The 27545-nt window shown below is 40.6% G+C and overlaps 1 protein-coding gene and 1 pseudogene across 6 annotated transcripts in view; one reads left to right on the top strand and one right to left on the bottom strand.

Annotated features, from left to right (window-relative positions):
• Nucleotides 1–27545, top strand: part of RERE (arginine-glutamic acid dipeptide repeats) — a 413923-nt gene that overhangs the window by 137590 nt on the left and 248788 nt on the right. For all 6 annotated transcript variants that reach the window (XM_053575354.1, XM_053575356.1, XM_053575353.1 and 3 more), the window contains one exon: nt 15800–16268. In XM_053575354.1, the coding sequence (XP_053431329.1) occupies nt 15944–16268 (325 nt within the window). In that variant the 5' untranslated portion in view covers nt 15800–15943. Of the gene's footprint in view, nt 1–15799; nt 16269–27545 lie in introns of those variants that run through there.
• Nucleotides 690–779, bottom strand: LOC128575671 (uncharacterized; annotated as a pseudogene).

Raw genomic sequence — 27545 nt, 5'->3', positions numbered from 1 at the left:
CCTTGAGCCACAGGCATCGTCCTTAAATCTCTTTTTTAATTCACCAGTCACCCTCCCAGATTTCTGCATACCCTTCTCTCTCAGGCAGTTAACATGCATCATTCTTTACCCTGCTTGCCCCCAGTTGTTGAAGCTAGAGTCCTGACGTCATTGTCATTTCTGTCTTTGATTCCTAAGTGGTTGATTGCCAAGCTTAAAATCTATAGAAAAGGTTAATGGTGTCGCCACTAAACATGTACCCTACATACAGTTTTTGACGCTAGTGGAAACCAGGATTAGCTTAGGTGTGGATCTGGCAATGGAGGCTCTCGGGTGCCTAAAAACAATTTTTTAAAAATTAATTTATTTTTTATTTTAGATTAATATGAGGGTACAGTTGGTTAGGTTACATTGTTTTCATTTCTAAGGTAAAATTCCAAGTTGTAGTTGGGCCCTTCACCCTGGGTGTGCTGAACACTCCCCCATTGTGCACGTTAGGTGAGGTCCCACCGCGTACCCTCCGGTCCCACCGCGTACCCTCCTCTCCCTCTTCTCTCCCCTTCCCTCTTTTCTCTCTTCTCTGATCCCCTCCCTCTTCTCCCTCCTCTCCCATTCCCCTTGCTAGACTATACTTGTGTTTTTCTTTCATGTGTGCATGTATTTGTTTATATATTGGTTTCATACTAGTATTGAGTGCATTGGATACTTTAAAAAATACGGAATGCTTCATGAATTTGCATGGGGCCATGCTAACCTTCTCTGTATCGTTCCAATTTTAGTATACGTGTGGACATGAGCACAGGGTGCCTAAAAATCTTTACTGGGCACTTCTCTGGGGTTTTTATTGCTTTGATGAACTGCTGTTTACTATTAGCCTTTTCTGCACAATTCTAAAATTACGTAATATTATAAAAGTGCATCCTGTTCTCTATCATGTCACTTGTTTGTTTAAAAGATATGAAAAGTGACAGACCTTAGGGAAAAAGTAACACATCCCACTGATTAAAACAATACTGTAAATTACCAGCTGCTGAAAATGGCACCAATCTCTAGGTAGTTAGTTAAATTGTTAGTCAGTTTGGAATTTGAAAGGTAAAGTAGGGAGGAGAGTAAAGAAAGGGATCCCAGGCCCCACGGATTGGATCGAATTAACTTTAATCAGAAGTGGCAGTTTTTCTATTAAAAGCTTTTGAGAAGAGATTCCTCTGTTTGCTGAAGTGAGGAAGAAGGTTTCTTTGGGGAATGCTGTTATAACCCCGTGCTCCATTCATGTTTCAGCTTTTTAGGTTGCGTTTGTTGGTTGATTCGGGGATTTATGTTCTCTAGCAGTGAATATTGCCTTTTCCTGCTTATCTTAGCCGTCACTAACAACTGGAGTTCTTCAGTATACATTTAGAGTGGACAATAAACTGGAGGTTTTGATGTTTTTATGGTTCTGGAGTATGGAATGAATATTTTGCATGTAGATTTAATTTTTCCATGGAGAACCATTGAGGAACTTTGTCAAGGGAACTTGACTTTGAACAGTTGGAATATAGACCTTCTTTAATCTGGCAGTTGCTCTATTACCTTTTTTATCTACACAATGAGATGAAGGCTTAGAAAAGAATGGCTGTGTTAAATAAAGAAGATGAGCTTGCTTCTGGAGGACTGCGGTGTCTGCCTCTCTTGCTCCTGCTCAGTCTTACTGTGATTACTGTTCATAAGTGGGATCCTTTTCAGTTGCTTTCATATTTAAAAACGTAGTTGGCAAAGCTCTGAAGACACAGTTGTCTCTCCTTTTAAACACCCTGAGAAAGGAGTCTGTCTTACTTTCCTTCTAATGCTAATATTCAGGTTGTTTCAGGTCCATAAAGCAAAAGGTTACCTTTCAGTCTAGTGAATAATTTATAAGTGTAAAGATGAGGCCTCTCATAGGCTATTGATCAATGGAAAAAGCTGTAATTTTGTACATATTTAATAAAAGCCTGCATTTTAAATTTGCTACAGATTTAATTAGGGTGTGTTTTGATATAAAAATATTTATAGCATTGAACTTTTTCACCCCATTCTTTAAAAAGACATGATACTTAGTTTTTCCTATTTTGGCACTTTTGGATACCCTTGTTTGTTTCACAAATTAATGGTTTTCTCAACAGTGACCTTCTTTCCAAGATCTTGACAGGTGCTTACTTTAGAGAGGAGTCATGTTTATTTTGGAAACCCGTGATACAGACTTGATGTTCTTTCTGATTCCCAGGTGCGCCTGGTGGGGGGCAGGGGGGTTAAAGGAGTTTTTATTAGAGAATACTGTACATGGTACATGCTGAGCAGGACCGGGGTATGTTATCTGTGAGGTGGGACCATTGTATCGTCCTCTGAAGCTTATTGTGATAAATTAAATTCCTTTATAAAGATAACGACTATTTTATTCCTGAATGTGTGGCTGTTCCCCCTTTATCAGAAGGGTGGAAATGAAAATCATTCTTTCCTTCATCTGATTGTAGTCATTCTGCCCTCCAGCTCTAATTATTGCTGATTACATATTTCAAAGTTTTTTTTTTTTTTTTTTTTTTGCAGATAGAATTAGTATTTGACTTTGAACAACTAGCATTAAAATTTTTTGTTGTAAACACCTGGTACAAGGGTGCTGGCATATTCTTGCAAATTATTTTTATGTTGAAAGGAAACTGTAGTGAGGTTAACATACTGGGGCCAGATGCCAATAGGACAGAGGCTGAGTAACCAGAGAGGTTATTAATGACATCTTCAGGGGGAACTGTAGGTTGCACTTTGTATGCCTGTGCTTGCTTCCTCTTTCCCTTCCTTTCCCTTTCCCCTCTTTCCTTTTCCTTAGAGGTTTTGCCACTGGGCTATAGAGATGTGACCTCCACCTAGCTCACAGCAGCTTCAAACTCCTGAGCTCAGCCAATCCTCTTGCCTCAGCCTCCCGAGTAGGTGGGACAAGCACCTGTCACAACACCTGGCTAGTCTTTCTATTTTTAGTAGAGATGGAATTTCACTCTTGCTCAGCCTGGTCTCGAACTCCTGAGCTAAGGCAGTTCACCCACCTTGGCCTCCCAGACTGCTAGGATTACAGGCATGAGCCACTGTGCCCAGCCTAAACCTTTTTATATTGAGTATTTAAAAACCATATGCTGGGTGGCACCTGTGGCTCAGTGAGTAGGGCGCTGGCCCCATATACCGAGGGTGGCGGGTTCAAACCCAGCCCCGGCTGAACTACAACCAAAAAATAGCCGGGCGTTGTGGCGGGTGCCTATAGTCCCAGCTACTTGGGAGGCTGAGGCAGGAGAATCGCGGAAGCCCAAGAGCTAGAAGTTGCTGTGAGTCCTGTGACATCATGGCACTCTACTGAAGGCGGTAAAGTGAGACTCTGTCTCTACAAAAAAAAAAAAAAAAAAGGTATGCTTTTCTAAAGCATTTATAAATGTTGCTTTATTTGACTTAATTTTTGTTTTCAAATTGTGACACCAACTAAACATCACTAGTGAACCTATTCAGTCTCTTTATTTCTGGAGTTGAACTTTTATTTTCAATTCATGTACTTAGTCCTTACATGTTTTCTTCTTCTCTTTTTATGTAGACATTAAACTTTTTATTGTTTTTGGCCAGGGTTAGGTTTGAACCTGCCACCTCCATCATATGGGACCGGTGCCCTACTCCTTGAGCCACAGGCGCCGCCCGGGACATTAAACTTTTTAATTTAGAACCTCAAAAATGTTAAGAATGCTTTTTAAAAAAAGATTCAGTAACTTTTAATTAATTTGCAAGGTTATAATTCAGTTTCTTCCCTTAATTCATCAGCACAGAAAGGCCTGTGGCAGGTTTTATTTCAACAAAAGAGAGATGTATTTCCCTGTGAGACGGCAGGGGGAGATGTTCCCATCCTGTGTGTCCTCCTGCGGTGGGAAGGACTGCAGCAGCCTGGATTTTATTAAATACAGTGTTTGGTAACATCAATGTGGAGTTTGTCCACGGGCAACTGTTATATATAGAGAGAGCTTCTCTGTGAATAAAACAGCATATTGTTTTCAGCTCAGGTTTTTCAGAGCATATTCCTCGTATTGTCTTTCTGTCATCCTATCACTGTAGCTTCACCAGCAATCGCAAACTTACTTGGCCTGTCCATAATATCCTATTTGGTTCAAAGTATTCTTTTGTGATTTTGAATATTACAACTCTGTAGTTGGTTTTCATACCACCCAGCCCCGTGGTTAGTGGCACTGCTTGTGTGCTGAGGACTTCTGGAGTCCTGTCTAGCTTGGAGTGTTCTGACCACTGGGCCTGTGCATGTATTGCAGTTTGGATGTCTACTGGGCATCTGGATACATTCAAACACAATCCCCGCTTTCCCCTTTCTTCCCCATAGCAGTAAACGGCAACTCTTTTAGTTGCTCATGGTCAAACCGTGGTGTCTTCCTTGACTTTCCTCTTCGTCTCCTTACCACATCCAGTCTGTCAGCAGATTCTGATGGCTCTCTGCAGAATGTGAAGAATCTGACCTTCACTGCTTCTACAACAGTGGCAAGTTAATAGTTTCTTAAACCTACAGGAGCTAGAGAGAGTCTGCTCTTTCTCTGTGCAAAACTCTGCCCTGGCTTTTCTCTTACTTCTCTTACTTTTCTCTTATTGCCCAGTTACCCCTCTGTCTCTGACTTGTTTTTCTTGGCCCTGACTGCTTCAGTCATGTGACTCTTTGTTATTGCTTAGACTTGCCTGGTGGGCTTCTCCCTCAGTCAGCTTTGTAGTTGCTTTTCTCTTTGCCTGGAATACTTTCCGCCTATATGACCACGTAACTTGTGCTTTGCTTCCTTCCCTTGTCAGTGATCACCTTTAATAAATTAATGACCCTCCATGCCCTTTACCCAGCTTTGCTTTTCTCTGTGGGGCTTACTGCCCTCTGAAGCAGTGTGTGTGTAGCATTTGTTTGCTCCCCCACTAGACTTGTTACAGGCTGCATGTGTCCTGGTCATAGCTCAATACACAGTGCGAGCTCTGTGGAAGGGATTGGCAGAGAATCTGCTCTGGACATGGATCTTTATTTGATGATCAGTGTTATAACTACGACACTTAAGTGTTGTGTCCAGGCTCTGGGACTTTCCTCACCTCTGTCCTCACTGGTCATTCACTAGTTGCTGGCATCTAGAATTGACTAGTTTTAGTGACTCTCTGCTTTTCTATTTGAATGACATCACTTGACAGAGATAGCAGGGTGAATACATTCGGTCAACCTAGAGAGAATCAATCGCATCCAGTTAAAGTGGTCACACATAGAAAACAGCAAATTGAGTTTTGGATAAGACTTACGCTTTTAGTTGGACCTGTTTTGCTTTTTTAGTCTAGAATTTAGAGATTCTAAGTGTTTAGGATTGCTGTGGTGAGTTATGGTTCCATTTTTCCCTTGAAATAATTTGTACCCATGGATTAGAAGTGCATTTTGAATGCTTTTGATTTTTCCTGTATGTGTGAAGTGTAATTGTATTAAGTTAAGTATAAAATTCACCCCGTCATTTCCCTTCATCACATGCTGAGAGCTTATGTGCTGTGGTTGCAGATTATTTTGAATCTTGGAGCTCTGCAAACTGAAAGAAACCCTGTCCAACTTATCTACTTTTGAACATGTTATGTATAGAAGTAGTACGCGTGACCAAGAATTCCTGTATATTAAAGATTACATGGTGCAAAGAAAGTTCTCTTTTATTCTCAGTGTTATACAAAATAAAACTCTGTCTACTTGTTTAATTAAGTACATTTTCACAGCTTTAAAGAGTATTTTTTCTCAATTGCAGAAGTAAAGCTCATTTTTATGTATTTTATAGCCAGATGTGTTTTTATTTGGCTGTAGTGAATGAAGCCTGAGCGTTTTCTTGTTAGTTGGTAATGTTGCTGCCTGTGTTTGTATGTTTGTGGGATTTTTTTTTTTTTAAAGACAGAGTCTGACTTTGCTACCCTTGGTAGAGTGCCAGGGCATCACAGCTCACAGCAACCTCAAACTCCTGGGCTCAAGTGATTCTCTTGCCTCAGCCTCCCAAGTAGCTGAGACAACAGGTGCCAACCACAATGCCTGGCTATTTTTAGATACAAGGTCTTGCTCTGGCTCAGGCTGGACTTGAACTCATGAGCTCAGGCAATCCACCTGCTTCCACCTCCCAGAGTGCTGGGATTACAGGTGTGAGCCACTGTGCCTGGCCTGTAGGTTTGTTTTTTTTTTTTAAATAGCTTTATTGAGATAAAAGTCATGTATCATATAATTTACCTACTTGAAGTGTACACTTTAACTGCTGTTAGTGTATTCAGAGATAATAGCAATCATTACCACAGTCAATTTTAGGACATTTTCGTCAGCCCCCAAAGAAACCCCCAAACCATAGCAGTCACTGCTCCTTTATCTCTTTCCCTAAGCCCTACACAACCACTAATCTAATCTGCTTTTCTTCACCGTGGATTTGCTGTTTCTAGACAGATGTAACCATGCAATATGTAGTTCTTTGTGACTGGCTCTTTTCTTTAGCATAATACTTTCAAGGTTCACCCATGTTGTAATACATGTCAGTACTTCATTTTTTTAATTGCTGAATGATATTCTGTTCTATGGATGTACCACATTTTATTGATTCATCTGCTTCCTTTTTATATTTATCCTTTCCTTTCTTGGTTTACTTTTATAGCCATGCTTTGGGAAGGTGAGTTTAGGGATTTTCCCCCTTTCAGATCAGGCATTTGGTTTCTCTTGCCCTTGGCATTTGTGGACACCAGGTTTTCTCTTTAGTTGTGTGGCAACAGAAACTTGCACTTGGCCCCGTGACCAGAGGGTCACCAGTGTGTACTGGTGCTCCTGACCGCCTTCTGGGGTTGCCAGTAAACACTGAGATTTTCAGGATATTTGCTTCTGTTTTCCTAATTCAGCTTCAAACATCTGTGGAATTACTGTTTTGGGCAATGCTTTGAAGTAGTCTAGTTTATTTCAGAGAACAAAGAGCCTGGCACATTATACTTTTTGTAATGGTGTTAGTTTTATGGATTCCATATTAGTCAAGCATAATTTTAAATGAACCAACACAGATGCTTAACCCTTTGAAATCTCTGCAATAGACAGATGGCTTGTTTAAAACAGTGGTTCTCAACTGTGGGCAAATTTTGCTCCCCAGGGCATATGTGGCAATATTTGGAGATACGTTTTATATTTCTCATTGGGGCATTGGGTAGTGCCATTAAAATTTGCATGGGTGGAAGCCAGGAATGCTGCTAATTATCCTATAATGTGCAGAACAGCGCCCCACAACAAAAAATCATCTGGTCCCAATTGTTAATTGTACCGCAGTTGAGAAGCCCTTGTTTAGAGAGTAGTAAATTTCCCTTAACCCATTGAGTGGAAGAGACCCAACTGTAAGCATTGTACAAGGTAAAATAGTCTTTATGTAAGTGGCAAAATTTCACCTTTAAAAGGATATGAAAGCAATTGTTTGTATGAATGATTTTTTTAAAGAAAGGCAGGATTTTTAGTTTTTATTGGAAACCTGATGGAGCCCCTTATCTTTGGGAATTCCTGATTCAAATAATTAAGAGTATATGTTGTTTCTTAATTTTAATTGGGTTGTTAATTGTAACCTAAAGCTTTTCCCTGCTATGTACTTTCCCCATCCTCTGCAGTGGTCCTGTGTTTTGTTATTATTATGTCTTTGTAGAAGAAATAAAATGTCTTATTGGTCAGAATCCACCAGTCTTTGTTCTCTTAGTTTCTTCCTCTCAAAGAGACGAGGAAGTGCTACTCTCAGCGTTAAACCCACTTCTGATTAAAAGGTTCACTCCTGCTTTGATGCTCTGTACCACAACTGCTGCTCTCTGAATTTCACCCAGACATCCCATTGCAGTTATTTAGCTTTCTTCTATAAGCCATTATGTTTAGAGAATGAGTCTATAAACTCTTAGCAGGATTGATTGAGTTTAAATATTCATTAACCTCAGACGTAAAGAATTGTGCAGGAGTACGTGTAGCTGTTTCCTTGTATGGTTGGATCTGATCAGGTGGAAAACTTTACAACATGGAAAATCTCTCGATCCCACATTAGTTCCACATAAAAAAGTTTTATTTCTGCATGAGTTTATAGAGGTGGCTGACTTCATACTTCATGGTTACCTTGCAGCTTCATCAGCTCTTCTCTGGCATATTTTGAGGTCTTCTCCCTAGCAGGTTGCAGTTTATGAGAATGCCTTGCAGTGACTACAGGTATTAGAGTGACGTTTCTCTTTCCAGGGCAAACATCTTTACATTTTCTTTGCCAGGTATGTTGATATGAAAGGGAACGGGAAGAGAAAATTCCACCCCTGTGGCTGCTGTCTGGGACAATTGTTTAATTGAACATTCTTTTAAGTGAAGTTCTTTCCACTTGAATGTTTTTCTCTTTCCTTTTGCTTCTTCTAATTCTGTTCATGGTTCGTGAACCAGCTCAAGTACCTCTTTAATTATTTATTCATGAAATATTTCGTTACCAAATAAAAGTCTCATTATAATGTCCTCTTTATTGGTCCAGTTTATGTGTGACAGGGAGGGAAGGAAGAATAAATAATGTATTACTCATTTTCATGTGCCGGGCAGTGAATTAGGAACTGGGAATACAACAGAGGGCAAAAATAGTTGAGGGTCAGTCCATCATGGAAGTTGAAGCTTGGCGGTGGAGGGAGGAGTTAATCACACGACACAGCTGCATGTGGAATTACAGTTGTGGAAGGTGCTATGGAGGGGATTTTACCTCATCATTTGGATAAGAAAGGCTGTCTCCAGGACATTGCTGTTGAGCTACGACGTGATGCCTGGGCCTGGAGAAGAGCATTGTGGGCAGAAGGAAGACTGTGTGAGGATCTGGTAGGAGGACAGGGAATGTGGCTGTGTGGAGCATAAGAGTGCGTGAGGGAAGCTAGGCACAAAGGTAAACGCCTTACAGGTGATGGTGAGAATGTGGTGTTTTAGCAACTAGAAGTGGGAATCCTGTGAAGAATTGTAAAAGTGGGGATCGACATAATGTTATTACCCTTTTGAAAAGCTCATCCTGGCTGCAATGTAGAAAAAGTATTGCAGGGGTTCAGAGGAGTGAATTTGAAGAGACTGATCAAAAGTTGATTGAAGTGACCCAGGGAACCTGTGTATGAGTGGCTTGAACTGAGACTGTGATGTTGGAGGTGTTAGGAAGTAGATGGGTTTGAGAGAAATTTATAAGGTAACAGTGACAAGATTTGTTGGTGATAAGATATTATGATTACAGAGAGGAGGCACTAGGAATACCAGCTTGTGTGAAAGAATGAGCTAGGCTCTGGTATGGAGAAGCCATCGGGAAACGGGCCGATCTGGGGCAGAGTGTGCCTTTGGTTTGGGTATGTTGAGGCACCTTCAAGACATCCAAGAGGTGACCTTGAGTGGGCAATTTCCACGTGCAGCTAGGCAGTAGGAAAGTGTGGTAGACAAGTAAATTTGGGGATCCCTTGTGTGTACAGTAGTACCTATGAGAAATGACGGATAGCTCAATTCGTATTGCCAAGGCGTGGAAGCAGCCTAAGTGCCCATCAACCCATGACTGGATCAACAAACGGTGGTGTATGTATACCATGGAATATTAGGCAGCCATTAAGAAAGATGGAGACTTAACATCTTTTACATTTACCTGGATGAAGTTGAAATACATTCTTCTTAGTAAAGTATCGCAAGAATGGAAAGATAAATATCCAGTGTACTACATACTAATATGAAATCAATTTATAAACATTTACATCTTCCTAAGAATAATAAAACACTATTATAGTCCAGTTTGGAGGTAGAGGGAAGTGGGGGGGAGGATGTATGGCCGAGGAGGGAGGTCAGGCGGCAGGATCTCACCTAATGTGCACATTGTGAGGGTGTATAACACACTCTGGCTGAGGGGCTCTTCTACAAATAGAACTTTACCCTGGGAGTGAGAACATTGTATCCTTATATTAATTTAACTAAAGTTAAAAAAAAAAAAAAAGAGAAACGGTAGTGTCTGTGGCTCAAAGGGGTAGGGCGCCGGTCCCATATGCCAGAGGTGGTGGGTTCAAACCCAGCCCCGGCCAAAAACCACAAATAAATAAAATAAATTATTAAAAAAAAAAAAAGAAAAGAAAAGAGAAATGATGGACAAATAGAAGATTGACCAAGTGGAAAGCAGAGGTTGAGAAAAGAGGGCCCCAGACAGTGCACTGACCATGGTGGTGGAGCAGTTGAACAGCCCAGGAGAGCACTATGCTGGGGAGGGAAAGGAGAATAGACTTTCCCTGAAGAAAGATATGTGGTCAGCCTTGTCTGCTGCTGCTCAATGGTGGATTTTTTTTTTTTTTTTTAGATAGAGCCTCAAGCTGTCGCCTTGGGTAGAGTGCTGTGACATCACAGCTCACAGCAACCTCCAACTCCAGGGCTCAAGTGATTCTCTTGCCTCCACCTACCAAGTAGCTGGGACTACAGGCGCCCACCACAATACCCAGCTGTTTTTTGGTTGCAGCTGTCATTGTTGTTTGGCAGGCCCAGGCTGGATTCAAACCTGCCAGTTCAGGTTTATGTGGCTGGCGCCTTAGCCACTTGAGCCACAGGTGCTGAGCCTTAATGGTGGATTTGCTGCAAAGTGGAAATGGCTTTAGTTAGTTGTTTCAGGACTGTGGTGTGACAGACATAGTCCTTGTCTTCTTGGATCTTGCAGTTAGTGAAATGATCCAACTTATCAATAGTGGGATTGATAAGAGCCACTGTATAGGCAGGGTGGGGTAAAATTGAGAGACCAGACTCTGGGTACGTCTGGGAGGCGTCCTGGCGGTAGAAAGCAGAAATGGGGAGATCCTCAAGGTAAACAGAAGGTGGGTGGACGAGGGATGGGGAAGTGTTTCAGCAGGTGGGTTCCAGGCACTGAGGAGTGTTTTGAGGCTGTAGGAGTGCATAGGAGGGGGCTGCAAAGGGAGAGGGGAGGTCTGAGAGGTGAATGGGTGGCCAGGACATGAAAGTCTGTGTAATTTTTGAAAAGGAGCAATGGGCATTAAATTGTAAACTTTAAATGGTGATTTGTATGGTGTGTGAATTATACCTCAATAAAGTTACTTAAAAGAGTGGGTGTGTCAAATACACGTATGCTGGCTGCATTGGAGGACAGATTAGAAGGAAGGCATAAACAAACTTTTGTAACCACAGAGACCTATTAGAAAGCAATTGTGTTAATCTGTGTGAGTGGTGATGACAGCTTGAAGCAGACAGGTTAAGATTCAGTTAGAGCAAAGGACAAATTCCAGATATTCAAGATGTATTTGGTAGACTGTAAGAGCTGAGGAAAATGCCTGGTGTGGGTTTGGACATTTGGAAAAATACAGATGACTTGCTATGGTTGAGTGAGGAAGAATTAATTGGACCTGACTCACTGCATTTGATTGTGAGTCAAGTGTCCTACAAAGAGTCTGGCTTGAGCAACTGAGATGCTTAGAACTCAGATGGAGAACTCAGGAGGGAGGGCTGAGTTTTTAGGGGTAAGTTGTACATGATCCAAAAGGAGATAATTTTGCATTTTTACTTTATTTGTAGTTAGTTCTACATGATTTATTTTTTATTTTATTTAGGGCGCATATGATTAGGTTACATTGTTTACATTTAGGTGTGTCCTGTATTCCTACATTGTGCTGGAGAATTGGGGGAGGGGAGAGAGAGTAAAAGAAAGGAAAACTAGTAGATGAACAACTACATACCCACACAGGAGAAAAACATTTATGGGGCCCAACAGTTTGACTTTGCCGTTCTCAGTAAAATGTCATGGTGTCTTGGCTCATAGCAGCCTCAAACTCTTGGGCTCAAGCGATCTCTTGCCTCAGCTTCTGGAAAGGACTACAGGTGCCTGGCACAACACCTAGCTGATTTTTAGAGATGAGATCTTGCTCTTGCTCAGGCTGGTCTCAAAATTCCTGAGCTCAAGCAGTTCACCTACCTCAGCCTCCCAGAGTGCTAGGTTGGTTATAGGTGTGGGCCACTGTGCCTGGCCTCATCTACTAGTTTCATATTAATATTCAGTACATTGGATTCTTGCTTTTCCATTCTTGTGATACTTAGGAGGATATTCTCCAAATCCTCCCAGGTAAATACAAGAGATAATAAAGTTTCTGTCTTTAGGGCTGAATAGTATTCCATGGTGTGTGTATGTCCATCCATGGGTTGATGGGCACTTGGGTTGTTTCCACACCTTTGCATTGTGAATTGAGCTGCTGTAAACATTCGAGTGCAGATGTCCTCATGGTAAAGTGATTTTTTTCTTCTGGGTAGATACCTGGTAATGGGAGTGCAGAATCAAATGGAAAGCCCACTTTTAACTCTTTGAGGACATGCTGTGTTTCTTAATCGTGCAGGTGGATAAAGTTTACACTCCCTCCACCCCAGCCAAAGAGGTAAGTTTCTCGAGGGTAGGGATGCTTTAGCTACCTATGTTGCAAAACACAGCACTCTATTGGCTGCGTTCTACCCTCGGAGACATTAAGTCATGACTGAAATAAACACACCTTCTTCATAGTTCGTATTTGTAAGGCACTTTGTGATCTGGTATACTTAACCCACCAACAGCACTGTGAAGTAGCTAGGTACTGCCCATTTTGATAGCGGCGAGACTGTGACTCTGGCGAGGTAGACTGAGTTGCGCAAGGCAGCCTGTGGCTTCTCTGTCCTATATTCCTTGTTCTGTCCTGAGGATGACCTCCCAGGACAGCTTCAGTAGTGACAGGAAGTGGTGTTTTCTTAGATGTGGTCTGGATGCTGAGCATGATGGAAATGTTGGTGGTTCATCTGACTTCGTTCTGAGAGTGGAGAGAGGTGTGTGCAGGTGGGTAAGGGCTTCATTCTGAGAGGTGAAGGGATGTGTGCAGAGGTTGAAGTGACCCTAGGTAAAGAAGGAGCTCCTGTGTCACTGACCCTGCTGTGAAAGCCTGGATCCTGGGTAGAACTGTGTTTACATTTTACCAGTTAAAGTAAAATATTGAAGGACTATCTTATAATCAGAAAAATAGGGAGAAGTATGTAATTTTTATAAAAGTATTTTCTTATGGGTATTGGTTTTGGAAGTGTATAATTAGCAAGTCCGTTTTGAATATCCTCTCTACTCAAGCATGAGTGATAAATGTTTTTTTAGTTTTAAAATTTTCATCAAAAAATTGTTTGTGTTCACTTCCTTGGTGATCTCACTCAGTCTCATACCTTTAAAAACCTAATTAAAAACTAAATTTCTGTCTCTAGCCTGGACCTCTGCCTACTTAGAATCTTGACATGTTCTTACCTCAGCTCCTGGTCTCCTCTCCAAAACTGCATGCTGCCATCCAGCTGCTCAGCCAGAGTCCTTGGAGTTGTTCTTGACTGTTCTTTCCGGCCTCACCTTGCAGTTTATTAGCACCTCTTATTTGACCCTGAACTTAAAAATACTCAGAAAATTTGCTTCTCCCCTTCTCTGCTGCTACCACCATGTCCATCCAGCTGCCTTGGCCTTTCAAAGTGCTGGGATTACAGGTGTAAACCTTTGCGCCCGGCCAGATGTCACATTATTGGTGTATGTTGGTCACTGTATATGGAGGCTTAGAAAAATTTTGATTAATGTGTTAAATGAGGGGAAAAAATATATGTCTGAGCTATACTTTAGAGCCAAACGTAAATGATAATTGGATTGACTTTTGCCTTAACAGTGGTCTTTAGTGTTCTGAAAGTTGGCTATATAAATATGTATTATTAATATATTTATTAATATAAAAATATTATAACATTTTGTTAATATATAAATGATATAATCATACTGTTAATATATTAATGCATATACTTAATATACAGACCTTATATATAGAGAGATCCAACTTTCAGATAATAAGAACATTTATTTTTATATATAAGCACACTGGATTTCATTTTGAAGATATATTCTGTATTGTTTTTGAATTTTTCTTTCTTGCTCACTCTTGGCAGAGACAATTTTCTTTTTGTAAATAGAAACTGCATGTGTAGTTAGTAGTGTTAAACATACAATTTGGATTTATTAGTTTTTTATCTTTGAGTGCTGAAATAAAGTTTTTAATGTAGTTTTCTGGAGCAGTTGCCTTGTTAACCCTAGGGAGAATGATTTTTTTCCTTAAACTTAACTGGAAATGTTTCTGTCAGAAACAACTGAGAAGAGGAGCTTTTCAGCCTGTTCTTCTTTGGGACTCCCAGCAGACCTTGATAAGTTTTCAGTGTCAAAGAGGGAATGTTTTAACAGCTGTGTTAGCTGATCATTTTCTTTCTTTCATGATCGGCTTGTTCATGCTCTAAACTTAAGACTGGTGGAGAAAGTAATGATGTCGCTTGTGTATTTTTAATTGCTGGCACTAGGGCCTACAAAGACTTGGGAATTTATTACTATCTGTTTAGCAGATGATTCACTTAGGGAAAACTTTTGTGAGCACTAGAATAAGTTTTCCTTTTCTTTCAGTACATTTAGACAATTAATGTTCTATCCAAAAGCCTAATTCCTATGAAGAAGGGAATCGTCTGGGTTGCGCTGGTGCCTTCAGACTGACACTTGCTTATAGAGGGTCAGAAGCGTCGCTCCGTCAGAGTCGGTCTCTCAAGGGTTGCAGTTAACATTGTTTATTTTTCTGAAAGTCTAAGGATATTTGATGTGCTTACAGAGAAGTCTTTTCTTCCAGATTTGTCCTAAGATCTTTGGAGAGAGTATATATGATAATTTTTATGGTTTTAGCATGACCACAGAGAATTTTCTCAGCGTCCGAGGCCTGTAACTGCAAACTGATGTGTTTGTCGTCTCCGCTTCAGAGGACCAGTTTTCAGTTTGTTTGCATGTGCTGTTTCCTGTCTGGGCCTCGTCGCATGAGAAGCAGATGGTTCTTAGAATCATCACTTGCCTCCTTTTGTTGCATTTGAGCATCAAGGGCAAGGACCATGAGGTTTTGTTTTTTTTTTTCCACTCATAGTATTTTTATTTCTGAACACCTGGCAGTATTTAGTAAAGATTATTAAACAAGTGAGATAAGATGTTGGGGAAGATGATAAAAAAACACAAAAGATAAATGATTGATTATTAGGTCTGTTCCAAAAGTGACTTGTGAAGAAGTATTTTTCCTCTTGCTGTAAAATTTTTAGAACTCTCTTGGGTTGGAGTTTGGGATTCACTCTTCTCACTGAAAACTCTTAAAAAAACCCCCAGATTTTTCTTGTTGGGTTTTGTTCTAAGGAGGAGTTTATTAAGGAAGCTATTTATAGTGGAAATTTGGAAGAATATAATAAATTCTACCTTATCTCTAAAGACAGAAGTTTGTTTCTGGGAGCTGCTATGTTCTGTTAAGGCAGAGATGATATATCTTTAGAGAAACTTTTTCTTGGAACATAACTAGAGCAGTAGACTGAGAAGATATGTCAAACTCAATTGAAGATAAAAGAGGCTTGCTTTGAGGCTCTCACTTTCATTTGAGTCAAATCTTATATTTATTCTTGAAAGGGGCACTGGGAATTTGTAGAGTGGTTAGGAAGAGTCTTTAGAATATGATGCTCTGTGCTATAGTGTAGCTTGAGACGCTTCACAGGTGTACAAGTTATTACTATTTTGGGTGGTGGAAATGATTTTTACTACAGGTTCTTTCCCCTCTAATATTGAGTTACAAAGTTCCTTTTGTATAATAACATCCATTGTACATACAAACAGCATGGCTGTTTGTTTATTAAGCAAGTCATTTGTTTGACAGAACATTATTTTATGAAGGAAATAATGAGAAAATGTTAAAGTAAAAACAATTTCTTTGTGTCCTTTTTCTCTCCTAGCATTTTTGAAACGTTGGGGTTGTTGGAGTGGTTGGATTTTCCCTGGAATTGAGTGAGAAATTCAGAAGACTGAAGCCCAGGCTTACTGTCTACCTTTCACGGAGGCCTAGCCGTGAGAGGACAGAAGAAGGCACGTGGCGAATCATGACAGCTGACAAAGACAAAGACAAAGACAAGGACAAGGACCGGGACCGAGACCGGGACCGGGAGAGAGACAAAAGAGACAAGGCAAGAGAGAGCGAGAACTCCAGGCCACGGCGGAGCTGCACCTTGGAAGGTGGAGCCAAGAATTATGCCGAGAGCGATCACAGTGAAGACGAGGACAATGACAACAACAGCGCCACCACCGAGGAGTCCACCAAGAAGAACAAAAAGAAACCACCCAAGAAAAAGTCTCGTTATGAGAGGACAGACACTGGTGAGATAACGTCCTACATCACTGAGGATGACGTGGTCTACAGGCCCGGAGGTGAGCGGCGCTGCCTTTGTGTTTCAGCCGTGTCTGTGCTGGGGGACGTCTTAGCATCAGGGGGAAATGCATACGCTTTTCACATGTTAAGGAGATAGTGGTTTTCAGAAGGAAAACGCAATTTAACAAACACACGGTGTACTTTTGGTCAGATGTGTATACCGATTTATTGCTTGTGTCTGCCTGAACTTGATCTTCTGTCCTGGTTTGCGCAGTTTTTGAGTTCTTCCTTTGTTTTCCCATGATGCTTGTTCTCTCACTTAACCGTCTGCTTAGGATTTTTCATCCAATCCTTTTTAATCTTCAACCACAAATTAGTCTGTGGTGACGCTGCAGAGTGGAATATGTGGTGGAGACAATAAGCCTTAAAGCTTCTCAGAAATAGGAAATTTTACTTTGGGATGGGATTGAGTGATATTTTTGATGGCCTCAGACCAAGGTTTATTGCCCCCGTTAACCTTTTTTTCCAAAGTTCAGGCCCTCAGATCATTGATAATAGTAAAAGCCATCTAACCTGTTTGGTTTTCCAGAAAATACATTATGGTCATTCACTGTATTGTGGCTTATAGTTTTGCTTAGAGAGAAATAGAACCGGGTTTTATTTAATTAATTAATTTATTTATTGAAACAGGGTCTCACTCTGTCACCCTCAGTACTATGCCATGACGTTCTAACTCACAGCAACCTCAAACTCTTGGGCTCAAGTAATCCTCTTGTCTCAGCCTCCTGAGTTGCTGGGACCATAGAGACTCAACACGGCATCTGGCTATTTTTAGAGGTGGGATCTTGCCTTTGATCAGTCTGGTCTCAAACTACTGAGCTCAAGCAGTCCACCCAACTTGGTCTCCCAGAGTGCGAGGATTATAGGCGTGAGCCACTGTGCCGCCTCGGACCCAGCTTTTACACAAGATAGAGGGGAAGAAGCGTGTCAGAACTTGTCAGAAACCAGCAAACCCTAACTTCCTCATTAAATGTATTATGTGTATCAGGATACTTTTCTTATAAAAGCTAGTAGTAAAACTAGCTAAGAGTGACATGACTTCCCATGTGAAATGTAATTAACAGATTAAAGCCACCCAGTTTGCTGTTTTTCCAATAAAGAGATAGAAGTACTTCACTATAACTATCCTAACTTCTCAGGAAGTTCCAGATTCCCCCCCCCCCCAATAGAAATTAGTTTTAAATTTCAGAAGATACCAGTATTAGAACTTAACACAGATTTGTATTCACACCTACAGTTTCTTGGTTGAAGATTAACTGAGAAGATACTTTAAAATAAAATAAAATTATGAACCTGAAACTAATTGGAGCTGAGGTTCCAGAGGATTCACAGCTCTGTTGCAGCAGGGTCATCACGTGTCTGTCTCCGAGACGAGGTGTCCATCCAGCTTTGATTCCTACTTAGACAGCAGGCAGGAAGAATTTCTTAGTGTCTGAAGAATGTGTCATGGAGTTACCAGAAATTGCTCATTTAGGGCCTATTGGTTCTAAATCATGAGAAGGGAATAGGATGTGTTGATTCCTTTAGATACAGAGTAGCACATTATGATAAATATAAGGAAAGATCTTGTTATTATTTTCTCTTGATACATAACAATTTAATGTAGTAGTGGGGTTGTTTGTGGTTAGAAGGCCAGTTGCAGTTGCCTGTGTGCTACTGTATAACAGTTTTTCTCAACATTACTCCTCTGTCAGTGGGGACATTTCTCCAGCGTTTTAGTGTTCACACACACTTAGGAAATGCTGGTCACACTGCCTGCCGTCCTCATAAGAGCGTCACAGGTAGTGACTCCCAAAAGTTGTGCCGTTAGGGAAACCTCTGATAGGGAAAACACCTCTTTTCCCATTTATGGGACTGTGACACCCTGTTTATGCTGAACATCTCTCTAAGGAAAACAAGTTTTGAGAAAACTGATTTGAGAAATGACATTCAAGTTGCACCTTGGACAAGATGACAAGATTCTCTCTGATTTTTCTGAAGAATAGGTGGAGGGAAACTGCAAAGGGCTTATTTATAAAATCATTCTTAATTGCTTTGGGAAGAGCTATGTATTCATGAAGGCAGGCATGAATTTAATAAATCTGAGAACCTTTGTGAAATGTGGAAAAGGAAGTCAACTATGTTATAAGAGTGTTTGTGAAATGTGAAAAGGTTATGTTCTTTCTGAAAGTCAAATGTTAGAAAGCCCCCAGAAAGGCCAAAAATGCTTGGGAAGGTGCCTGCGGCCCAGCTCAGTCCGCGGAATAGCTGACGCTTTGATAAACATACTTGTCTCTGACCTTCTCATTGGTTTCTAATTCTTCTTCTTCTTCTTTTTTTTTTTTTGTGGTGCATTTGAAGCTAAATAACTTGGTTGCTTTGTCCAAATAACTTCTTTCTAAATGGGGGTTTGTGAAATATTGCCTGTTTTTTAGGTTTCCTTAAAAGGAAGAATCAAAAGTAGGGTACTATGTTAGATTTCCAGTTGAGAGTTGATTTTTTTCTTTCTTTTGTTTTCCTTCCTGTTTTTTTTTTTTTTTTGCCTTTCTTGATTTATACTACTACTGTAACATCCTTTGTTAGTGATGAATAACCATTATCTTCACTCAGTTGGCAGGCATTTTATATACTTAGTTGTATCTTAAAAGCTTAGTTAGAACCTCTAAGGAATGTTATAAGGGATGTCTTCAACAAACTGCTAGTTTTTTTTTTTTTTTTTTAGACAGTCTCACTTTGTCACCCTGGGTAGAATGCCATGATGTCGTAGCTCACAACAACCTCCAACTCTTGGGCTTAAGCAATTCTCTTGCCTCAGCCTCCCGAGTAGCTGGGACTACAGGTGCCTGCTACAGCGCCCAGCTATTTGTAGAGATGGGTCTCACCCTTGCTCAGGCTGGTCTCCAACCTGCAAGCTCAGGCAGTCTGCCTGCCTCTGCCTCCCAGAGTGCTAGGGTTACAGGTGTGAGCTAGTTTTTGAATGGTAAATCTTTAACACATATTTGTTTCTATAGAATATAAAGTACAGATTAATAGTTGCTAAATTTGTTTTCTTGCTTTTCTACTTCTTTGAACTGCTTTTAATGTTCAGATTAAGTTTGAATTATAGACAGCTCACAAAATGGAGCAGTGATACTTAGAGACTAAAAATGGGCTGTTATATAATTAAACTGTTTTGTACTAAGGGGACAGGTCTATATTCAGATTAGTTGGTTTGATCAACATGAGCTTTTTACTGAGAAATGGAGTATTATTTGCAATTTGTCTCTAAGGTTTATTTAATCTCATGCATGGTCACAACCAGGTCCTTTTTGGCTTTTGCTGATCTCTGGAGTTATCTCTAGGAGCTCAGCATAATGGACTTTGTTATTTATATGTTACCTCCTGCCCCGAGGCCTTTGCAGTTGCTGTTCTCACTTAGGGATCAACCCTTTCCTTCCACACACACAGAATTCTCACCCTTTTTATTAGCTTTCCCATTCCAATATCATTGCCTGTCCTCTCTTGGATTAGCCATATTTTCTTAGTAGATATGAGAAGGGGAGGAGGGAGGAGACTTGGTAAGCTCTCACCCGCAGAGCACAATGTGGGGGTATATGACATACTTCCTGGGTGAAGGGCTCAACTATAACTTGGACTTTACCTAAAAACACAAACAATGTAACCTAATCACATGTACCCTTATATTAATCTGGAGGAAAAAACCCAAATGCATTTCATATTGTTTTATGATAAGGATATTATTATCATCCATGTGGAAATAGTCTCTGCCTTGGCCAAATAAATTGTTTTAAAGTTAAAAAAAAAAAAAAGATACAGTTATTGCATTTTTGGTTTCCTTCTAACACTTACATTAGTAATAATTTTCTGTTTTCATTATTTTAGGATTAATATCTATTTCCCTCTTCCAAAAAGACAGCAACTTTGGTTTTTTGTTTGTTTTTGTTTTTGCCTATCATTGAGTTTCTGACAGCTATACCAATAGTGTATGCATAGTATATTTTCAGACATTTCTGAAACATTTCAAAAAATTTATTGACTGATTAATGATATTAAAGTGAGAATAATGCTTTTGGAAATCTATCTTGAATCATTTATTTTTCAATGAATAATTTAACAGACTCATTAAAAATAAAAAACAGAACAAAAACCTGTGGGATTCTGCTCATGTGTCTAATCTGACTTCTTTGTTGTCTGTCAGCAGTCACTCTACTTTTGAGAAGACTGTGGCGGTAACAAATTGATTTGTTACACAGCTGTGTGCAGCTAGATTTCCCTGATGGGCTGGTGTAGCACAGGGTATTGGTTTCTAGAGTTTGCTGTAGATAGCATATTGTCTTTCTACTATTTTCAATTATTAGGTACTACAAAGTTTGATTCCTTTTTTTCTGATACAGGTAGAAATAGTAAAAAAAATGAAAGTTATACTAATGAGAGTTTAAAAAAATTTTGCATGTCAATATTCCTTTGAACAAGGAAATATGTTCTTTTGAAAGTGGATATTAACCTGATCCTCCATTTCTTGTATTCTGTTATATTAACTGATAATTTTGTTTGGCTTTCTCATATACCCTATGTGTAGTCCTAGAATAACAGAAATCTTCATCGCCTGCATGATATATAGTAATATATTGTTTTCTTTTCTTATAGTATCTGTACTTTTTTTTTTCTTTTTTTTTTGAGACAGGGTCTCAACTGTGTTGCCCTCGGTAGAGTGCTGTGGCGTCACAGCTCATAGCAACCTTAAACTCTTAGGCTTACATGATTCTCTTGTGTCAACCTCCCGAGTAGCTGGGACTACAGATGCCTGACACAGTGCCCGGCTATTTTTTTGTTATTATTGTCATTGTTTAGCTGGCCCGGGCCGGGTTTGAACCCACCAGCCCCCATGCTTGTGGCCGGTGCCCTAACCTCGGAGCTACGGGCACCGAGCTGTATCTGTACATTTTTCATCACCAAAAAAAGTATACACATTATAAGAGGTATTATCTATGTATTATGTGTATTTACTTTGAGCACTCTTTATAATTGCAGAAGTCAAACATGACTTGTATCCATCTTTTGTTATCAGTATGTATTAAATATTACAATTTTAATACAGTTTTTAAATTTCTTAAAATGTATATGCATTTCTTTGGCACCTTCTATATGTGATATTAACTTGCTTAAAGCCTCCCAGTGTGTTCCTTTTGCTGGCAGGATCAGGCCCAGGATCTGGCTGGCTGTGTACACAGTGGTCTTTAGACCTTTTTCTTGTTTGTGAGGATTTACAATGAGGTTGTGTATCAGTTTGTTACAGCTGCTGTGGCAAAGTACCACTGTTGTTGGAAGATGAGGCCTAACAGAGAGAAAGGGCCCCCAGACACCACGTTTATAAGAGGAAGGGCTTTATTCACCAGCTGGGAGCTTAATGGCTGTACTCCCCCACTGACTCGGTCTTTCCCTTTTTATCGACAAAAAAAGTTCCACCCCACAGGTACCCTTCTCATTGACCAGTTTGAATCAAGCGGGAGATGCTGTTCCAGCCCCTGCAAAACTACAGGATTTCACAGAACTTGGAAACTTCCAAGTTCTAGGAAGTTAAGTTTACAAATTCCCAACAGCTGAGTCACCATGGAGAGGACTCTGCAGGTGTATCCTTGTGGTCTCCTTGAGAAGACCTGTTCTCCTAGACCTCACCCTTCTTGGGTATCCTCTCTCACCACAAACTTGAGTGCCTTGAACAAAAGAAATACGTGGAGTCACAGTTTTGTGGACTAGCAGTCCGGGAGAGAAGTGTTGAGGTTGTCCTCTTCCCTTTGAAGGCTCCAGGTCAGGGTTCATTCCAAGCCTCTCTCCAAGTGGATGGTAGTTCCTTGCTCTGTGGCAGCACAATTATAATCACATGGCATTCTTTTCGTGTGCTTATCTTTGTGTCTGTCCAAATTTCTCCTTTTTATGAGAACATTAGTTATGTTGGATTAGATAGAGCCCTACTTCACTGTAATTTATTACATTGGCAGTGTAATCATGACCTCAGGTGACCTTATCTTAACTAATTATATTGACAGCAAAGAAGCTGCTGCTCATGTAAGGGCACATTCTGAGTATTGGGAGTTAGGACTGCAACATACGAGTTTAGGTGGGGATACAGTTTAACCTTCACAAGGCAGGAGGAGCTTGGTTGTGAGGTAGATGGAGGTTTGAGCAATCCGGGTCTGGGTGACTTCATCAGCTGTCTCAGTTGTGTGTCTTTGGGTCAGTTAGGAAATGTATTTTGTATTTTTACTCATGTTATAGTGAACTTTTAATTGTAGATTACATTAATAAACTTTTTATTATTATGTTTCTATTGAAATTTTATTTCATCATTTTCTGAGCCTTGAGAAATGATTGCCTTTTAGTACATGTTAGGAAGATACTCAAACTTCACATGTGTGAAAGATAATTGTTTAGCACATAAAAAATTAATATTTTCCATGAGAGTAAAAGGAAGAAAGGAGAAAATGTTACTCTAAAGTTATCCTAATGAGAAAAATGGGCAGTGATATTGTTTTCAGACTAATTAATCATGTCTTTTTTTATTTCCTAAGGGAAGCACCATTAAGTATTGTGAGGCTTGTACTTTCCTTGCTCTCTGCTCCAAATATTGGCCACAGATGGTGTCCCAGGGGAAATGATTAGAAATGCACAATCTCAGGTTCCTCCTTCATCTATTAAATCAGAATGTGTGTTTCAGGCTGGGCGTGGTGGCTCATGTCTGAAATCCTAGCACTCTGGGAGGCCAAGGTGGGTGGATTGCTTGAGCTCACTAGTTCGAGACCAACCTAAGCAAAAAAGTGAGACCCTGTTTCTACTAAAAATGGAAAAATTGAGGCAAGAGGATCTCTTGAGCCTAAGAGTTGGAGGTTGCTGTGAGCTATGATGCCATGGCACTCTACCCAGGGCAACAGCTTGAGACTCTGTCTCAAAAAATAAAAAAAGAATGTGTGGTTTATTTAATAAGATTCCCAGGTGAAGGCTAGCTGTGGTGGCTCACGCCTGTAATCCTAGCATTGTAGGAGCTGGAGCTCGGAAGTTCAAGAGCAGCCTGAGCAAGAACAAGACCCCATCTCTTAAAACAAAGAAACAAAAAAGACGCCAGGTGTTGCAGCAGGCACCTGTGGTCTCAGTTACTGGGGAGGCTGAGGCAAGAGAATCACTTAAGCCTAAGAGTTTGAAGTTGCTGTGAGCTGTGATGCCATGGCACTCTACTGAGGGTGACAAAATGAGACTCTGTCTCAAAAAGAAACAAACAAAAGATTCCCAGGTGATAAAAGCTCTTATTAAGGTTTGAGAATCACTCACCTACGCTAGGGTTTCCTAGTCTTTTATGAGTTAATTCACAGATAGAAAATGAGTCCATTGTCTTGAGGGTGAGAGGATGAGCATCCCAGCACAATTGTCACTTACTTAATGCAGTCTAGAATTTAGGCAGATAAAAAAAATGTTTTTAAAGGGAAATGAAAAATATGATTTCATGGCTTGAGATTTTGATATGGAATACAATGTGTGCAATTCCAGAGGAACCGAGGCTGCTGCAGAATTAAATTGTGAACATATGTTTGGGAATGATTCGCATCCTGTTGATTGATTGAGACAGAGTCTCACTCTGTTGCCGTGGTGTCATAGCTCACAGCAACCTCAAACTCTTAGGCTTGAGTGATCCTTTTGCCTCAGCCTCCCAAGTAGCTGGGATTACAGGCCCCTGCCACCACACCCAGCTAGTTTCTCTATTTTTAGTAGAGACCGGGTCTTGCTTAGGCTAGTCTTGAACTCCTGAGCTCAAGCAATCCACCTGCCTTTGCCTCCCAGAGTGCTAGGATTGTGTATTTTGTGCTGCTTCTTTTAAAGCACCTGATCATAAAGGAAACTGTGAACTTGGTGTAAATAAAAGTCACAAGTGGGTGAGGGAGTTAAAACCATAGATAATAACTAACCACAGTTTTAGAAGCACCTGCTATTTTCCAGTGCTGGGTTTGCTTTGTGCAAGTTGTTTCTAGCCCTTAGAAAAGACATATATAACAGAGGCTCAACTGTGGTCACACAACATTGTTTTTTTTTGTTTTCTGAGACAGAGTTTCACTTTTTGCCCTCAGTAGTGTGCTGTGGCTTCACAGCTCACAGCAACCGCAAACTCTTGGGCTCAAGTGATCTCTGGCCTCAGCCTCCCAAGTAGCTAGGACTACAGGTGCCCGCCACAGTACCCAGCTGTTTTTAGAGATGGGATCTCGTTCTTGCTCAGGCTGGTGATACGGACTTATGAGAATTGGTTAAAGCTAAAAATGAATGGACATTTGATAAAATACTGAATACAAAAAAACACATAGGCCTGTGTTAAAAACATAACAAAAGACCCAATTGTTAGAAGATGCAAATGATGTAATTACCTTGAGTTCCCTCCCACCCCCTTATTCCTAAAATTATTTATATTTGACCTACTTTCAAAAATTGTTTATCTAGCCAGGTATAGTGGTGGGTATTCATAGTCCCAGCTACTTAGGAGGCTGAGATGGGAGGATTTCTTGGGCCCAAGAGTTTGAGACCACCCTGTGGGCAACATAGCAAGACTATGTCTCTTTAAGAAAAACTGTATCTCTCACTTGTTGGTTATATATAAAAAGAATGATTTTTAAAAGGTAAATGCATAAGAAGTTTAAACTGAATGGGGAGAGGTAAATTGTTCAGATATTCTGAACAATATTAGGCTAATTGTGAGTACTGGGTTTGAATCCTTAGTTTACCCAATTGGAAGGGAAGTACAGTTTCTATGATCTAATAAAAGGGAACAGACTATATTGTTTTTTGAATGCAAAGTGGAGCATATTGATAATGTAACACAAAAGGTAATTTGTTGGTGGAATAACTCATATAATGAGTGGGAAGCTGGAGAAAAGTCTTCAAAGCCTGCTTGGACCAAGGGCAGCTCTGATTATTGGTTGGTGATTGTTCTACTCAGGTGCTACCAACTGATACAGGGTGTCCTTCAGCCTTTTCCTGCCCTTGCTGTCACTGAGCTCAAGAGTCACAACCCAAGAAGAGTAGATTTAGTTGGTCTAGCTTAATTGCATGTGCATGTCTATGTTAAAAAAGACAGAAATCTAGATTTATTGCTGCTCCCAAACCTGCACATGTTGGAGCTAAGGTAACTGCGTGCAGTGAAACTGGGTAACAATTTGGTAGATAAAATAAATGAGGGGTGACCAGACACATGTTCATTGTACTCACTTTATCAGAAAACTCCTCTGTAGCACTAGAGTCAGTGAGAACTTGTTATCAGAGACTGATATTTAGAAGTACTTTATTTTGTTGTGTGTGTTATAGGCAAGTAGAGGAATGATACCACAGAATGTACAATTTATGCTGGTTTATTTTATTTTGCTTTATTTATTTTTTATTTTTTTTTGCAGTTTCTGGCAGGGGCTGGGTTTGAACCCGGTCCCCCCCTGCCCCCCCGCATTTGGGGCCGGCGCCCTACTCCTTTGAGCCACAGGTGCCGCCCTATTTTATTTTATTTTAGACAGAGTCTCACTATGTTGCCCTTGGTAGAGTGCTCTGGCGTCACAGCTCACAGTAACCTCTAACTCTTGGGCTTAAGTGATTCTCTTGCCTCAGCCTCCCAAGTAGTTGGGACTACAGGCGCCCGCCACAACACCCGGCTGTGTTGGCAGTTGCTTCAGTTGTCATTGTTGTTTAGCAGACCCGGGCCAGGTTCGAACTCACCTGCCTTGGTGTATGTGGGTGATGCCCTAACCACTGAGCTATGGGCGCCGAGCCCTTAATGCTGGTTTTTATACAACTTTTCCTAGGTAAGACAAGTATAAATAGAGGGAGTAGAATTATAATATAATTATTACTTATGGTATAATGTTGGATTATATTTTAGCAGGAAAGGAAAAAAATAGGTGAGAATTTAAATTTTGGATTTGCCTTTTGCACAGTCAAAGCGCCCTTTCATTTCTATTAAAAATGAAATAAAAAAATGAGGACCCACATCTTAGGAGCCTCCCCAGAGAGGTGCGCTGTAACCTGTGCCCTGACTGCTGCGCTGCCTGCTGTGCTTACTGGCATCTTCACAGAACCCCACTTTGATCTGAACTGTTTTGGTGCCTTCAGGCTGGCATCTGTTGTTTTCATGTATTTTAAATATGCCCTATGGAAGCCTTTAGCCAGTCTTGGGTACCTCCTGGGTGTCTTACTTCTTGAGGTATAATTACTAGGATTTTTAACAAAATAGCCATCTGATTTCAGGGTTGAATAGGTTTTGAGTAGTCTGCCTTTTACCCTGTATTATTTCTAGTAACCATTTTTTGCAGAATGTGAGGTTTTTCCTTCTCAGGTTGTCCCAATATGTAACACACATACCTGGTCTCACAGCAGAAATGTCTGCATAAGAAACAATGAGCCACAGTGTATTCCAGAAAGCAGCAGAAATGTTTTGTATGTGGCCTTGTAAAAATGGGCAAGAACACGTTAAGTGCTTATTCTTTGAAGGTATTTTATGAATTAATAATCGCATTCAGGAGTGTACTTTCTGGGAATCCCTCATCTTGATTCCATAGATCCCACTTTCACCTCTTAGCTCTCCACCTCTCTGCAGGTGTCCTGGGCTCCCCACAGCTGTTTGATCTTGCTAAGATTTTTCTGTCCATGGATTCCACCATCTTCCACAGTCGCTTGTTTCCTTTTATCCTTCAACCTTTAAATGCTTTTGTTTTCATTTCTGTTGTGTCTTTTCCCCTGCTGGTTTGCTGCTACAAGACAGGGATCTTTTTCTTTTTAGTTCTTAGATGTATTCCAGGGTACCTCCAGAAGTGTCTAGCACATTCTAGGCATTTATTAGTGTAAGCAGGGTTAGCGACTAGAGTGCTTAGCTGTTGGTGTTTTAGGTGCCTCTCTGGAAAGCATTGTCTTCCTTTAGGAGTCAGGCATTAAACACAAGCACAGAGCCTTTCTTTCTTTCTTTTTTTTTTTTTGGTCTGACCTCGGTAGACTTTACTGCCCTCTGTAGAGTGCTGTGGCGTCACACGGCTCACAGCAACCTCCAGCTCTTGGGCTTACGCAATTCTCTTGCCTCAGCCTCCCAAGCAGCTGGGACTACAGGCGCCCGCCACAACGCCCGGCTGTTTTTTTGTTGCAGTTTGGCTGGGGCTGGGTTTGAACCCGCCACCCTCTGTATATGGGGCCGGCGCCCTACTCACTGAGCCACAGGTGCCACCCAAGCACAGAGCCTTTCATGGAAGGACCTTTTGGGACAGGCCTTCAGGACCGATATTAATATG

The sequence above is a fragment of the Nycticebus coucang genome, chromosome 22 (genome assembly GCF_027406575.1).
Source record: "Nycticebus coucang isolate mNycCou1 chromosome 22, mNycCou1.pri, whole genome shotgun sequence".
Lineage (NCBI taxonomy): Eukaryota > Metazoa > Chordata > Mammalia > Primates > Lorisidae > Nycticebus > Nycticebus coucang.
This window is presented reverse-complemented; position numbering and strand designations above follow the sequence as displayed.